Raw genomic sequence first — 13,741 nt, 5'->3', positions numbered from 1 at the left:
CCTGGCAGAATTAATGATGATTAAGAGTTAAGGACTGGAGATAAACTCAGTGGTACAGCACTTACCCAGCATGTACAAGCCTCTTAAGTTCGATTCCAACACTAGAAAGAATAAACACCTTGAAATGGAGCTAGTGTATGTAGATTAGATGTGTGTCCAAGAGGATAAAATGGGAAAGAAGTTCTTTTCCTTCCTTTTATCCCTTTTTGTTGTTGTTGTTTTTTGAGAGTGTTTTTTTTGTAAAATGCTGTTTTTAATTAATTTTTAAAGATAGCATGTAAAGTAATGTGCCTTGCTGTGGCATTTTCATACATTTATGCCAGTATACTTGGTTCCTGCTCATCTTCTTTCCATTCTGCCCTCTCCATCCTTTCTGCCCTGCTCTTACTCATCCATTGCCTCACCCCAAATAGTTCCCCCTTCTGCACATGTATTCCTTCATTATCTTTTCCCCAACTCCCTTAAGATCTCTTCCTCCACTGTCATGGACCTTTTCTAGTTTCATGATGTATATACACACAAATTTAAATCTGGATTTAGCAGGCTAGGGAGATGGTTCCATCCATAAAGTGCTTATGTTTATAAGGACCTAAGTTTCAGTGACACAAAAATAGTAGGATCCTAAAGGCTAATGGCCAGCCAGTCTAACCAACCAGTAAGCTTCAGATTTGGTAAGAGACCCTGTCTTTAAAAAAAAAATAACGTGGAGCCAAGGTGTAGTGGCACAATTTAATCCCAGGATTTAGGAGGCAGAGGCAGGTAAATCTCTGAGTTTGAGGCCAGCCTGATCTATATAGTAAGTTCCAGGACAGCTAGAACTACATAGTCAGACCCTGTCTTCTTTAATAATAATAATAATAATAATAATAATAATAATAACAACAACATACAGAGTGATCAAAGAAGACACAAGAGTGTCAACCTCCAGCTTCTGTATGTAACACACACACACACACACACACACACACACACACACACATATCAAAAAGTAAAAACCTAGCAAAAAAGAAAACATGAAGTATATGTTTTTTGAGACTGGTATATCTCATTTAACACAGTTTCTAATACCATCCTTTTTTCTGCAAAGGTCATAATTTCATTTTTATTTTTTCCTTTTTTATTTGCGTTTGTGGTGTTGGGGGCTGCATAGGCAGACATCAGGTGTCTTCCTCAATTGTTCCCCACCTTATTTGGTTGAATTGGTTTGGTTTGGGGTGGGCTTTTTGTTTTTTGTTTGTTTGTTTTAATTAGTTTTTGATTTTTGGTTTTTTGAGACTGGGTTTAACATCCCTGGCTGTCCTGGAACCCACTGTGCAGACCAAGCTAGCCTTGAACTTACAGAGACCCACCTGCCTCTGTCTCCCGAGTACTAGGATTAAAGGTGTGTGCCACCCTTTCCAGCTCCCCCTTATTTGTAAGTCAGGTCTCACTGAAGACAGAGCTCACTAATTCAGCTAAACTGACTGCTTAGCAGCCTGAGGAATACTCCTGTCCCTGCCTCCCACATACTGTGTTATAGGCATATTCAACTTTCAAATTTTAATTTGGGTTCTGGGATCTGAACTCAGGTCTCCTGCTTGTTCAGAAAACAATATGAACTGAGCCATCATTCCCGTCACCTGAGTAGGTTTCTGTTTTGTTTTTGTCTTTGTTTTTTAATGTGTTTAGTGAGCATATGTTAATTATACATAATAATGGGTTCATTATGACATACATGTTCATACATGTACATAATGTATTTTGATCATTCATTCCTATGATTATCCACTCTCATCCTCTCCCCACGCCCACTAGTCTACTTCCTGTTGGGTCATAGGCCCTAAGGAGAAAGCTACAGCTTTGCTAAATGTACATGATGTGCCTGCTGAATTGTCTCCAAGTTACTAAGTTTATTCCCAGAAATGAGTGCTGCTGTCAGCTTAGTCAGAGAAGCTCCTTTTTACAAGGAGCAGCAGCAGTTACAAAGAATAAGTGACTTGATTGCTCAGGTATAAAGGGACATTTATCTCACACACACACACACCCTCCAAGTCTTGGAGAACATTCTAGGAGATAGAGTGGAAGGTCCAGGAATGTCCATGGAGAGCCTTTAGAAACTTTCAATTATGTGATTATGTTGAAAATAGGGATGTTTGACTTCTTTTCCTGTATGTATCCCTTAAGTCAGTGGTTCTCAACTATCCTAATGCTGTGACCCTTTAATTCAGTTCCTCTTGTTGTGGTGACCCCAACCATAAAATTATTATCACTGCTACTTCTTAACTGTAATTTTGCTACTGTTATAAATTGTAATGTAAGTATTTTTGGAAATCGAGGGTTGCCCAAGGGGTAGCGACACACAGGTTGACAACCTCTGGCTTAAGTACTATTTTGAATCAGAGTAGAGAAACTGGACACCATTATCTCCTGCCTGATTTTAGAAGACATGCTTTTCAATTTTCCCTGTTTAGTATAATGTTGGATATACATTTGTCGTCTATAGACTTTTTATGTTGAGAAGTGTTCCTCCTATTCCTAATTTCTTTAGGAATTGTATCATGAATTTATGTTGATCTTTGTCAAAGGCCTTTTGAGACAGAACCTTTCTGTGAATACTTGGCTGGCCTTGAGCCTACTGTGGTCCTGCTTCTTCTGCCTCCCTCTGGAGTGCTGGGATCTCAGGTATGTGTGCCGTCCTGCTCAGGAAGAATTTCTACATAAGTCATTTAAAATACATAAAAGCAGCTTTAGGCTTTTTTGCTAGGAGTTTGTATTTATGTTCTTATTGCACCATAAGAAATGCTCTGGAGTAACCCATTTCCTCACTCCGAACAGGTGATAAACTATCTTTAAAACTGTTGTGGTTAAAACATCAGTTTGTGATCACACCCTGGTTCAAGAACTCCAAAAACCAATTTAGAGATAGTGCTTATCTCTTGTGGTTTTCCTATTGTTTGCCCCACATGACGCTCCCTCTGCATGTTAAATCAGTTAAATAACACAGATGATTTCAGAACTGGAGAAAGATTATACTACATTGTTTATCTTTCTTTTTTCAACCATTGAAAATGATACAGATCCCAGCACTTGGGAGGCAGAAGCAGGTAGATCTCTGTGAGTTCAAGGCCAGCCTGGACTGTATAGTAAATTCCAGGACAGCCCTAGATTACATAGTGAAACCCTGTCTCAAAAAAAAAAAAAAAAAAAACAGATTCTATAATAATTAATAATACTTTAACTTTCTCAGATTACACACCGACTAGCAGTTTGCAACATGGACTGGGATAGATTAAAGGCAAAAGATTTGCTGGCTTTGTTCAATTCATTTAAGCCCAAAGGCGGAGTTGTATTTTCTGTAAAGGTGAGAAAATTGATTTTATTTAAAGTAAGTATTTCTAGGTGTTATAACTTAAATCTGACTTTGTTTCTAATTAAACTGCTTTAATTTTCCTCTTCTAAAAAATATTTTATTGATCTGGAGATTGTCCAATACATTTGAGTATGAAACTTAATTAACAGGTAGTAAGAAGGGAAAAGCAAATCTTTTTTTTTTTTTTTTTTTTTTTTTTTGCTTTAAATTTTAGTTTTGTGTGTATGCACGCATGTGTGTATGAAGTTAGAGAACCCCTTTCAAAAGTAGATTATTTCCTCTGACATGGGTTCTGGAGATGGAGTGCGGGTTGTTGTTCATGGTGCTTTGGTTTTGTCCCCACCCTATCTGTTATACTCTGGCCAAAATTATTACATAGAGAAAACTCTTCAGTATGCTTTATCTTCATGAAGTTAGAAATGAGTTTTGCTTTCCTGCAGTGAGTTTGAAATGAGTTGTTGTTTTTGAGCCTAGTGCTGACTCTTGACATCTTAGTTTTGACAGGTCTTCATATTCTATAAGAAAGAATGTATGGATTATATCAGTCTTATTTTTTGTGTTCAGATATATCCTTCGGAGTTTGGAAAGGAGAGGATGAAGGAAGAGCAAGTTCAAGGACCAGTAGAGTTACTGAGTATTCCTGAGGATGCCCCCGAGAAAGACTGGTACTAAGTCACTCTAGAATATAAAACTAATCCTAGTAAAGTCACGTACTTCACTCGGAATTCTATTACCTTAATAGGACTGAAGTTTGCACTTAATACTAACAGTTAGGATTCAGACAGCTTGATAACTGACTATAGTTGGCGGCTCATTATGCCAGCATTTTGTGTGTATGCTTGGAAATAATGATTGCAGTATTTGAAAAAAAACAGTTCATAATTATCTTCATTGCTGTGAATTAGTGTTGTTTTTATCTTCATATTATATTTTTGAGTGTTAAATAGAAAAATAAAGGAATAAAACATGGTTTTATGTTACAGAAAACAACTTAAGTAGTTGTAAACCACTAGGTGGAGCTGCATGTGCACTTAATAAAAACGGTGGTTAACTGGATGGTAACGAAAGTGGCAGAGGAACAGAGGATAGTTAAGTGAAATTAAACTTTTCAAGTTCAGATGCTGGCCAGTGAGATAGCTATGGGTAAAGGTGCTTACCCTCTAGTCTGACAACCTAGGGATCTGAATTCAATCCCCAGAACCCACATGGTAGAAAGAGAAAACCAGCTTTTGAAAAAGTTGTTTTCTGACCTTGTAATGGAGAGGTTTCTATGTTCTTGTGTACATATGTTGGATTTAGTTTTTCCCCATTAGGTCCTCTAGAGAGAAGCTAAGAGACTATCAGTTTAAACGATTGAAATACTATTATGCAGTAGTGGAATGTGATTCTCCAGAAACTGCAAGTAAGATTTATGAAGACTGTGATGGCCTGGAATTTGAAAGCAGTTGTTCTTTCATAGACCTAAGGTAATTCAGTTCATGTCTTAACCACTGAATCCTACAATATAGCAAGATCATAATGCAGTAATATTTGAATGAGCAGTACTCGCTTACATTCTATAAATTAACAAGAAAAAGCTAATAATAATTGAAGAAAAAGTAATTTAAAAACCATTTTATTATTTATGTCCTTGAAATAATAATTCTTTCAAAAAACATTTTTAAGATTTATTTATTTTTACTTCATGTGCATGAGACCCCTAGAATTGGAGTTGCACATGGTTGTGAGCCGCCAGGTGGGTGCTAGAATTCAAACCTAGATCCTCTGCATGAGCCAGCAGGTGTTTTTAACTGCTAAGCCATCTCTCCACCACCTCTCCCAATAATTCTTGATACAATATATAGTAGATGCATTTTATATGTATGTGGAAATAATCTCCTGTGTAAATTATAAAAACATGGTTATAATAATCAGATATTTACCTCTACTTTTCATCCCACATTCCCTAGCCTGATACCTAAAAATTGTCAGTCACCATGGCTGATTTACCTGTAAGGAATAGTTATTTGTGAAATGAAATTTTTGGCTAAGATTATTCTTAATCAGCCTTAAATTTTTCTTTATTTTCAATGACTTTTCATGATTATGTGCTATGAATTGAGACCACTTACCCAGTATTAATTCTGTTTGATCTTTGAACTTAAAGTGAGTCAATGACTGTGTTATTGCATTGGGTCTTTGGAAGCTAGTTTATATTAACTAGTTCCTAATGCAAAGTCTCTATATAGAATTCTCTCAAACTTAATGAAATTTTAGATTTATAGTTTACAGATTTCAAAGATGTGCCAAGATTGTTTCTGGCCTTTTAGAAATTTTTACATTTGTTTTCTATAGAAATTTTTGTATAGTATATAAACTATAACTAATTAGAAAATCTAGATGCTGGTATTAACTGCTTTTTTTTTTTTTTTTTTTTTTAGGTTTATACCAGATGATATTACTTTTGATGATGAGCCCAAGGATGTGGCCTTAGAAGTTGATCTAACAGCATATAAACCAAAGTATTTCACATCTGCTGCAATGGGAACATCAACGGTATTTGTTTATTTATTTGATGTACACTGATGTTTTGCCTGTATATATTCTGTGTGGGGGTGTCAGATCCCCTGGAACTGGGAGTTACAGACAGTTGTGAACTGCCATGTGGGTGCTGGGAATTTAACCCAGGTCCTCTGGAAGAGCAGCCAGTGCACTTAACTGCTAAGCCATTTCTCCAGCTCCTCAATGGTATTTCTTAACTCTTAAAAATGTGTAGATGAGCCAAGCATGGTGACACATGCCTGTAGTCCCAGCACGTGGGAAGTTGAGCAGGGGTACCAGGAACTCAAAAGTCAGCCTTAGATACATGAGACCCTGTATTTAAAAAAAGAAAGAAAAATTAAATGTATACCTAGACTCTTGCTTTTAGATGGTATTCTGAATGTTTGTGCATAGGATACTATAATGTTTGAACATATTTTTCAGAGTGTCTTTTTGTCTTTAAGCCTGAGTCAGTCTGCTGTTTTATGTTCTTTGTTTGTTTCCCTCTATTATTTTACCCATATACTTTGAACTAGATTCTTTGTACCCAAGGATGTATTTCAGTGGTAGAACATTTATCTAGCACATATGGAAGTCCAGAGTTTTATCTTAGATTCTTTTAATAGGCAGTGTGTCAGTTATTAAGATCCTAGGGAATAGGAAGGACATAGCTTTACTTCAAATGACAGCTACACAGAATTGTTGACCATTTGAAATAGGAGCACATTTTTCTGCAGATGTGATTTCAAAAGTTTTGTAAACAACAGAAGTAGAATAATTCAGTACTACTAGTTTTCATATTAATAACAAGTAGCCACATTTCTGTGTGTTACAGTAGTTTGTTACATACCTAATGGCTTCTCTTTTACCCTAAATCTCTGCCTACAGCAAACTGTGTGATAGACTGTTGTGCTTGTCCAAGAAAGCTGGTGTCAGATATCTGCTTCATGCTGTGCTGTGAGAGGGTATTCTGGTATTGATTAGTTACAAAGTATAGTAAGACCCCAGAGTAAGTGAATTCTAAAAGAAAGAGCCACATCATGTTATTTTCAACACTTAAGCACTTACAGTAGGCAGCATGTGTAGCCAGCTCATCTGGAGATTCTGCATCCTGATCTGTATCACCAATACCTGTTTTCCTTACAGCAGCCATTTGGTCATTATCAACACAGACAGTTTTCCGAGTAGCCAGTCCTGTGACGGGCTAGACCGTCTAAGAGAGGAGCAAGGATATTTTAAGGATTTCGTGGTTAATTAGTACTTAGCTTGTTGTTTTAATGTGGAGAAATTGGACTGAACAGAAAAAGCAAGGACTTGAATTTATTGTGCTATAAACATAAAACCCTTTCAGAAGGAACCTTTCACAAGGTACTGAATAAAGCAGTGGTTTGCAACTCCTTTGAACAACTCTTTTACCAGTTTCCCTAAGACCATTGGAAAACACAGATATTTACATTACAGTTCATAACAGTAGCAACATTACAGTTACGAAGTAGCAGTGAGAATAATTTTATGGTTGTGGTCACCACAACACAAGGAACTGTGTTACAGGGTCACAGCATTAGGAAGGTTGAGAATATAGGACAGGAGCCAGTCTCCCTCAGTCATATTATCAATGAACTTACTTGCTGTCCAGCTGTGCTGTACTTATGATCATGAAAGCCTTTGTCATCAGTGACTCAATCTTTTTAGGAAAATGGCACCTTTTGAGATTATGTTGCTTTATTAATAGATTTCATGTAGTCTATCGCTCAACTGTCATTTTAGTTCTCTAGAAGAAAATCATGTTCTCACTGGTTTATAATAGTATTAACTTTTTCTAACATATTTCTTTTTTTTCTATCATAGTTAATCTGTTTAATAATATATTAGGTAATGGAAAATCATTCATGTAGCTGAGAATTAGGGGGAAAGTAAAAGTGGACATACATGATTCTCTGTCCACAAATAGGATACCATTTATTTAATCCTGCCATTCATGTATTTTTTTTTTAATATGTCCATGTCTGAACTTTTTATGTGCATTGTAACTTTTGGTGGGGGAGGATGGGGGCAGTCTCACTATGTAGCTTTGGCTGGCCAGGAACTGTCATGTAGACCATGCAGGCCTCACACTCTGCTTTCAAATACCTCTGGGATTAAAGGTATGCACCACCATGCCTAGTATGCTTTTTAGCTTAATACTAAACATCTAAGTTAACAGTGTACTTCAGTAAGTATGAGTTTCCCTTTGGGCTTCTGTGTGGTGTTTAATTTTCATTCTTTGGTTCAAGGTGGAGATTACTTGGGATGAGACTGATCATGAAAGAATCACAACACTTAACAGAAAGTTTAAAAAGGAGGAGCTTTTGGACATGGACTTCCAGGCCTACTTAGCTTCCTCCAGTGAGGATGAGGAGGAAGAAGAAGAAGCACCGCAAGGTATTTGCTAATCCTTTTATTGGGTGGTTAATGGAACTGTGTCTTGGGCAAAACTTAAAAAGATCCCCAAACTGACTGCATAGCATACTTATATGCATAGAATTATATGCGTGTATATGCATAGATACATGTTTGAAGGATTGGCAAGATGCTCATTGGATGAAAGCACTTGCTGTACAAACCTGATGACTTGACTTTAATCCCTGGAACCCAAGTTAGAAAGAGAACTGACTCACCAAAAGTTGTCCTCTGACCATCACATGCGTGCTTTGGCATAGTCATGTCCACCTTCCTGCACACACACACACACACACACACACACACACACACACACAAATAGTTAAGATAAATAAAAAATTTTTTAAATCCTAAATACTTTACTAGGCTAATTTTCTATAGCCACAAAATTTATTTAAACTCTGGCTTAGTAAAAATGCCTAGCCTGTTAGACTTGTAAACATCTAAAATACTGTTTCTCCCCACACACCTTAATTAGTTTTGAGACAATCTTTCTATGTAGACTAGGCTTATCTTAAAGTCACAGATCACAGAGATCCACCTGCCTCTGCCTCCCAAGGTCTGTGATTAGATTATAGGCATGGGCCATCACATCCAGTTTTTGCTGTGCTAGGGACTGAACTCAGGTTACTGTAAATGCTAGGCAAGGACTCAACTAACTGAGATACATCCCCAACCCCACTATAGTAATCCTAAATAACTTTTGTACTTGATTGTGTAACACTGTCTTGTACTGCCCTTGTTTTACATTTCCCTGGCTTCCGTTGCTCTTTCTAAATCTCTTTCCTTCAACTTTAAGTATTTATTTAAGAAATCCTTTCACTAAGAACCAGCTACTGTCAAAACTCTCCTGATACATGGTTTGTGTGAAAAGACCCCAGAAAATTTTGCTTTTGCTTGCAAAGGATTCTAAAATTGGATTTCCAAAGGCTTCCCTGTATCCACACTGATAATAACACCTCATTGACTTCTGACTTGATTGGTGTTTATGAAAGTTATCTGGAGATTTTCTTTATTCTAAGAGTGGATTTTTTATATATATATATATATATATATATATATGTATTGAGCTTGGGATTTTTTGGGGTCCATTTAATTCACAGTGGTATCTTTTTTCAGTATTGATGTTCTCAGTCATTTGATTTTTCTCCTGTTCTTCTAGAACTCTATTTAAGTATGCATTAAATCTTTCCACTGTATCTTCTCTCTTTAGATGTTTTTGATTTAGGGCTTTGTGTGTACTAGGCAAGCACTCTACCACTGAGCTAAATCCCCAATACATTCTCTTACATTTTTATCATTTCCCCCTGTACTTCATTCTGGATATTTCCTTCTGTTTACACATTTTCTAGTTTGAAAGTATCTTTTCAGCAGTGTTCATTCTACTAATATACCAACCCACTGAATTCTTTATCTTGGTTGTTATCAACTTCACTTCTAGCGGTCCTGTGTGCCTATTTGTCACATCATCAATGCACTTTTTGGTAGTTTGATATTTGTCTGGTACTCCCTCTGGATCTCTGCTTAATTCCAGGGAACTAGTTGAACTCCTCCTCTTGTGGATTTTCACTTGTGTCCTTTTGATTCTTAATAGTCTTCCAATTGAGTTCACAGCTGTGGATCAGGAACTAGGAAGTGCTCAGTCGGTAGAGCATGAGACTCTTAATCTCAGGGTCGTGGGTTCGTGCCCCACGTTGGGCACCAGATATTGGAGAAATTATTTTGGCCACTCCATGTAGTTAAAAGGATATTTATTTAATGGCGTAACTCACAAATTAAGTGAAAGGTAGGTCGCAGGGTCTGGGGAAGGTGTATCGCAATCCAGCGGTGTTCTCCGGAGCTCTGCACAGTCCACCTTCACCGTTCAGCATCCCGGCACAGAGAGAGCGCTGACCCATCCAACTCTCAGGTCTCCAGGCGCCTCCCCTGGCCCTGCCTCGTAGGCCTGACAGTTGCCAGAGTCTCAATGGGGGTTGTTTTATATTATTTCTGAGCACTTCCTAGCTTTGTATACATTATATATTGATAAAATCAAGTAATTGCTGAAGTGTTTCATCCTCTTTGAAAATGTATAGTTTTCCAGCTAGTGAGATGGTTGAGTAGGTGTTGCCAAGCCCAATGGTCTGAGTTTGATCCCTAGAACCCACCCACATAGTAGAAGAGAACCAACTCCTCAAAGTTCTCATGGCACATGCATTCACCCAATAAATAAATGTAATGAAAGCTTAATAAAGAACGTATGTAAGCCGGGCGGTGGTGGCGCACACCTTTAATCCCAGCACTTGGGAGGCAGAGCCAGGCGGATCTCTGTGAGTTCGAGGCCAGCCTGGGCTACCAAGTGAATCCCAGGAAAGGCGCAAAGCTACACAGAGAAACCCTGTCTCGAAAAACCAAAAAAAAAAAAAAAAAAAAAAAAGAACGTATGTAATTTACAGTGGTGCATATTGGTTATGAAAGACTTTACATTTTAAGGTCTCAGTGACTGGTACTTGTTAATCTTCCTCATGAATTTGAATGTTTTATTTCTTAGTGTACATGGCATAGCCTTCTCATAGACCTTTTGTATCTTTCCCCTGTAAATAAGAAGAATGAATTTTGTCTTCGTCTACCATAAGTATGGGAAAGGTAAATTTATTTGCTTATGTGGATATTATGTGCTTTTCTGATAATTCTCGATAATTTTCCTTTGCTATAGTTCTAAAATACAGGGGAAAATAATATTCCATGTCCATTGGGGAACACTAGGTCCATGTTTTTCAAATGGCTTTGGAAAATGGAACTAAATTTTATTGTTTTGTGTGTGTGTGTGTGTGTGTGTTGCATGTGGAAATCAGAGGACAACTTGTAAGAATCAGTTGTTTCTTCCTACAGTATGGGTCCTGGGGATCAAAATCATGTCAGCAGACTTGACAGCAGGCATCTTTCTTCTCTGAGCCATTGCACTCATCCTGGAATTATTTTATTTTACTTATATGGGTGTTTCACCTGTATGTCTGTGTGCTGTTTGAATACCCCTGGTGCTGGTAAAGGCCAGAAGAGGGTGTCAGATCCCCCTGGGACTTGAGTTATGGATGGTTGGTAAGCTGCCTGTGGGCACAGGGAATTGAATGAACCCAGGTCCTTTAGAAGAGCAGCCAGTGCTCTTACGCGCTGAGCCATCTCTCCACCCACCTAACCCCATTTAAATTTTAAAGCAATATTGTTAACAATAGGACACCTAATGTTATTGGTAAGCATTAATATTCCAATATATTTATTATGTTAGACTCATTGGGGCTATAGCTCAATGGTATAGTGTTTGCCAAGCTTCATAAAACCCCATGTTGAACCGTTAGGGTTGTAAAATAGGGGGAAAAAAAACAACACAGAAAACAAACTTAGACCCTGCTGGTTTCAAATCTGGACTTAACCACATAGTGAACACACAGATCAAGTTTTCTTAATGCCCTGTTCCTTTTTTTGTGTAGCTGTGAAACAAGAATTATAATAATACCTGGCTCATAGATAGAAATGATGTATATAAAGTATTTAGCATAGTACCTTGTATCAGGTATTTTAATTTTAATTCTTAAAACTAAAGATTAATTTCTTTCAGTTTGAAATATAGTAATTATGATTTTTTTCAAAAGCATTCCTTTTTCTTCAGTATTTTAATTGATTACAAACACACCTTAATCTGTAATTTAGTGCCTCTGACTAGTATATTTGAATACTAAATGTTCCTGATAGTTGTTTATAGAGTAGCTCACTGTTTGAATTTATTTTTAAAAATCTTATGTACTATTAAGGCATTCATAATATTGTCCTTGAATTAGGAAAACAGACCTACATGAGTTATCCCACATTTTAGAGCTTCAGAAAGTACAATTTTAGTACTGGAAAAAATCAATTTAAAGTAAGCCATCAGAGACTTACCACTAAAATTTCAACCTGGAAGGAGCTTGCTTCTAATTATGTTTTCAGAAGTAAGCTTTTAATAGAATGAAATACATTGCCATTTTCTTAATGTGTTCCTCATGTTTTATCCATTGAATTACGGGATACATGACAAAATTCCATCCAACATTATTATTGTGGCACAAAGCACAAACAGCAAAAAAAATGAGCTTCAGCTGTTTGAGTGAAAATATAAAAGTGTGATAGGATGATGGAAAGAATGCCCACAGCCGTTTTTATTCACTTAGAGAGAAAAATAACTTTTAAATATTTGCTTAACCAACTTTTTTTTCTTTCGAAAATCACTTTTTTTTAAGAGATTTAAGAACAAGGTGTTAACACTGATGTTTTACAGCTCCATGCTTTTATCACAGTTTTGATGACCATAAGTTACAAAAACAGGAATATCACTGTATCGCTTCCAAACATTCCTCCACTGGCAATGTTTAATGAATTTGATAAGTTTGTGTGTTTTACATTAAAACCCAGATTTCTTATTTATGTTACTGACTTGAAGAATTTACAATGAAACTGTAAAAAAACAACTTTATGGTTTGATTTTCTCTGATGTTTGTTGCCCAGGGGTTTTATACTGTTTCTTTGCATTTAAATTTTTTGTGAAACTAGAATTCAGAAATATCAATCATCTTCTCCCATAGTGAAAGTAGTTGAATTAGCTCATAGTCTTTTTGTCTTTATCATTGATTGATGAACAATATTCTAAGAGTATGTGTGCTTATTCACAATCAAATGGAAGGACTTCATAGGCTCGGGTTTACATTCTAAACAACTTCCTTTCCTCTTCTGTGTGGCCTGAGAAGCTAATCCCATGTGTCAGATTCACACCAGCAGCATTCAGACTCCATTTATTGAACAGAACATTTAGAGGGGACTAAAATGTCAAACTTAGTGCTCTTGCAGGTTGCATAGAAGGGATTATTGTGTAGTACTCTGACAATGCTATTATTAAACTTCATTGTCTCTGAGTTTTACTGAGTGCAAGACCAAAGTATTTGTTTTCATATTCACAAGTTGAAGTCTGATTTAATGTTCTGTGATTGCAGTATTTCTTTGACAACAGTTTTTAGCCATGTACTGAAGAGACCATGAGACCTAAACACTGAAGTTGGAAGGTAATTGTTTCTCTCTGTCAAATGACATTGATTAATTTCGTTTTTGTTTTGTTTTATTTAGATGAGGATGGAGTCAGTGTAGGAGAAGATGGAAAAACAAAGAAAAATCAAAAGGATGATGAAGAACAAATTGCTAAATATAGACAGCTTTTGCAATTTATTCAAGAAAAAGAAAGAAAAGGAAAAGAAAATGATATGGAAATGGAAATCAAGTGGGTTCCAGGTAAGAATTAGATATTAAGTAAAAGTTTTCTTCTGAATGCATTTAGATGTAATTACAAAGATGCTAATGCTTCTTTAGAAGCATAATTTTTTTATAAGTTCTATTTTCCAGAAATGTATTGGTAAGGAAATGGTATTTAAT

At 36.5% G+C, this 13,741-nt stretch overlaps 1 protein-coding gene across 1 annotated transcript in view; it reads left to right on the top strand.

The window, feature by feature from the left end:
• Positions 1–13,741, top strand: part of Esf1 (ESF1 nucleolar pre-rRNA processing protein homolog) — a 52,609-nt gene that overhangs the window by 7,243 nt on the left and 31,625 nt on the right. The window contains exons 4-9 of the mRNA XM_028883575.2: positions 3,227–3,340; positions 3,914–4,014; positions 4,663–4,815; positions 5,770–5,884; positions 8,143–8,290; positions 13,439–13,600. Coding sequence (XP_028739408.1) covers positions 3,227–3,340; positions 3,914–4,014; positions 4,663–4,815; positions 5,770–5,884; positions 8,143–8,290; positions 13,439–13,600 — 793 coding nt within the window. The remainder of the gene's footprint in view (positions 1–3,226; positions 3,341–3,913; positions 4,015–4,662; positions 4,816–5,769; positions 5,885–8,142; positions 8,291–13,438; positions 13,601–13,741) is intronic.

The sequence above is a fragment of the Peromyscus leucopus genome, chromosome 4, assembly GCF_004664715.2.
Source record: "Peromyscus leucopus breed LL Stock chromosome 4, UCI_PerLeu_2.1, whole genome shotgun sequence".
Lineage (NCBI taxonomy): Eukaryota > Metazoa > Chordata > Mammalia > Rodentia > Cricetidae > Peromyscus > Peromyscus leucopus.
Note: the sequence above shows the minus strand (reverse complement) of the source record. Positions and strands in the feature narration are given on the sequence as shown.